This window comes from Morone saxatilis, unplaced genomic scaffold (assembly GCF_004916995.1).
Source record: "Morone saxatilis isolate NCDOM2014 unplaced genomic scaffold, NCSU_SB_2.0 Contig21, whole genome shotgun sequence".
Taxonomy (NCBI): Eukaryota; Metazoa; Chordata; class Actinopteri; family Moronidae; genus Morone; species Morone saxatilis.
The window spans coordinates 21,136,857-21,139,763 of NW_023339774.1; the positions used below are offsets into that span (position 1 = coordinate 21,136,857).

Sequence of the window (2,907 nt, forward strand, 5' to 3'; positions counted from 1 at the left end):
ACAGGAGCAAAACGTACGACATGCTGCAGTATTACCAGAACCAAATTCCTTACTAAGGATCCTCCACCGGACCTCCACTGTACGTCCAACACAAACATCACTACACAAGCAATGCAAACCTTCTTTTGGGTGATTTTAATACGGCGGCGGTTGCACCAGCCGGTTCTGTACACCACTCTGCTCCTTTAAGAGAGAGAGAACAACAACTTGGCACTTTGATCCTAATGCTCCAACTATTTTCAGCATACTGTAAGTTGTCGGATTTTATAATGTACATCTGAGTTTTAAAGTAGTTCTTTATTTCACTTGAGAGTACAAGAACAATGTACGACTTTAACCAAAAGAGGTATTTGAATCACCCTTTAAGTATTTTCTTCCTGATGCTGTTATTTGTTACTCAACAACTAAACTGTCACACTAGAGGAAGATGGCCATGAAGGGAGACATATTTATAGTGTTTGTCGAAGCAGCTGTTATAATCATTGTTATCATTTTGTTTCTATGCTGTTGTCCACTTTTATGCACTTTATAGATCACAGTATTTCATCAGCTTCGCCTGCCTATGATCGAGAGTTTAAACAGAGATTATACGTCAGAAATCAGAGATTAAAGCAACCTGCAGTTTAATCACCTCATCAATAAAACCGCAGTATTTTTGATTTAGTAGAACACGAGCCTGTGTTGATAGATCTGAAATCAATGCAGGAATCAATCAGCATTTAATGGAACAGTAGTCTTTAGAAATGTTAAGGTATTTAGAGAATCCAACATAATTATGCTGTAGTATTTACTGTAGAATATGTACTGTAGAATCACATCCAGATCGCAGGTATGTTTCTGTGATTTACATGGATCTTGTAAAGTTATACGTGAACAACATATTTATCAGACGATTTTGAAGACTTTTAACTGTGCAACTTTGATGCTTATCCTCAAAGCCAGTCACGTCACACCTCATCACGTCAGCTTTTTCGCTTATATTGGTTGTTTAGAGGTATTTTTCCACCACGGGGACTTTAATGACCTGTAACCTGAACTTTTAAGAACCTGTGAGTCTTTCGTGTTTGGTTCTGCTTTTTGTTTCCACTGTTTGTGTTTTAAAGTTTGGAACATTGTAAGGTTTATTACAGGTTTATTACATTCCCTGAGTATAAAAGATGTCTATCCAATGGAGAACTTACTTATGTTAACCAAACATAACTGGGGTAGTGTGCTCCCCAACAAACAGTCTACAGTTTACAAGGAACAAATGCACAAGCTGGCATAATACACATATTGGACATTCTGAATCAGAATATCGTCTTTATATTGAAGCGTGCTTCCTTGCAGCGCTGTTTTAAAAAATTATTAAACAGTCCTGTAACAACGTCAGACTCACTATGAACAGTTTCATAAAAAGGGATAAAGTCTTTTTTTATTTAACACGTTCTCCTTCCTTCTTAATCTGGAGCCTACATCACCCACAATGCAACCTGGCCGCCGACAGTTGAGTCGGATTCAGTATGTTGAAAAGACAAAGTGTTGAACATGGTTAAAAGATAAAAGTGACATATAGTCACATCTTAAGTTAGCTTATGTGCAAGATGCTAGCTAACTAGCCAGCTAATCTACATCCATCGCCCAGTCTGAATTTGCATAAACACGTCTCAACTTCAACTGTCAAACTAGGCAATGCTGATGAATTCTGTTCCTACATTGCCTATTTATCCCTTAAAACGTTTCCAGAAACATATTTTAATGTACTGTTTAGCTGTAATATGTAAAAGTTTGTTCCTCGCCCACCAGCCCGAGCGTTTAGTGGTCCGTTGCCTCCAGATGCGTCCTCGCCAGATTCCTGAAATGTAGTCGTAGAACAGTGGAAATAAAAGCAGAACCTGTAACAGTGTTGGGTTCCTGTAGTGGAAGAGTTGACACAGCACAAGGAGTGGACCAGGAGCTCGCTGGCTGCTCTACATCACAGCATGTTCGTCTCCAACAGAGACTCCGATATATTTTTGTCCTGTGTAATAAAATGTGTGAGATTACATGTCTGCGTACCCTTTACAGTGTGTGTAACCCCGTTTTGGAAACATTCCTCTTGAAGTATTTGGATGATTATGGAAGCACTTGGGTTTGGGTTTGTGTTGGATGATCTTTCTGTTTCTGATGCAGATGATGATTATACCTAAAAAGCCATTTCTCCTACCCTTGGTAGAAACACAACTGTAGTAATACTTGATGAAAAAAAACCTAACCTTATGCAATATATTCATGTATATTTATATGTGTGTGTTGTGTTCAACAAATGAAGTTGCTATAATTCCTTCCATCGCAACCCTCGTGTGAGAAGTGTTGTATGTTGCAGCTGCTGTCTTTATGATTTAAGGGGTGCACATAAAGTATTAAAGTATACAGAAGTACTTGTTTAATGGCTTATAAAACTCAACAAAGCCAGTTTTTAATGTGGATTTTATTGAGTTATTTTAAATATGTTAGTCATCCCTTATGTCCACCATGAATCAGAAGTCACTATGTAATATACTGTATGTGTGTGTGAGTGTTTGTGTGTGTGTGGGTGTGTGTGTTTGTCTGTATTTGCTCAGTTTGTGGCAAAATCATTGCCGGTTCAGATTAAGATCATGTCTGTTATTCTGATAATGTGTGAAAACTTCTTCTTTTCCACATTAAATGTGTATACATTTCATCAGTGTCAGGTTTCTGATTTAGTCCTTTCTTCTTGTTTTCTTTAGAGGTTTTTGTTAAACAGTTGCAGCATCGCTATCGCTCAGCACCAGACTCCATAAACAAAAACAATCATTACAGATAATCGTAACATCGTAACTTGTGGACAGAAACAAAATCAACGTCGACGACGACGTTGTTGGTCTTTCCACTGTTCCAACAACAATCTGGGTTGGTCAAAATAAA

General features: G+C 37.9%; 1 protein-coding gene across 1 annotated transcript in view; it reads left to right on the plus strand.

Moving 5' to 3' along the window:
• The window catches only part of pi4kaa (phosphatidylinositol 4-kinase, catalytic, alpha a), a gene marked incomplete in the record, with an annotated part of 31,266 nt that extends 28,585 nt beyond the window's left edge, over positions 1 to 2,681 (plus strand). The window contains 1 exon segment of the mRNA XM_035667771.1: positions 5 to 2,681. Within this exon segment, the coding sequence (XP_035523664.1) occupies positions 5 to 56 (52 nt within the window).
• Between the last annotated feature and the right edge of the window lie 226 nt (positions 2,682 to 2,907).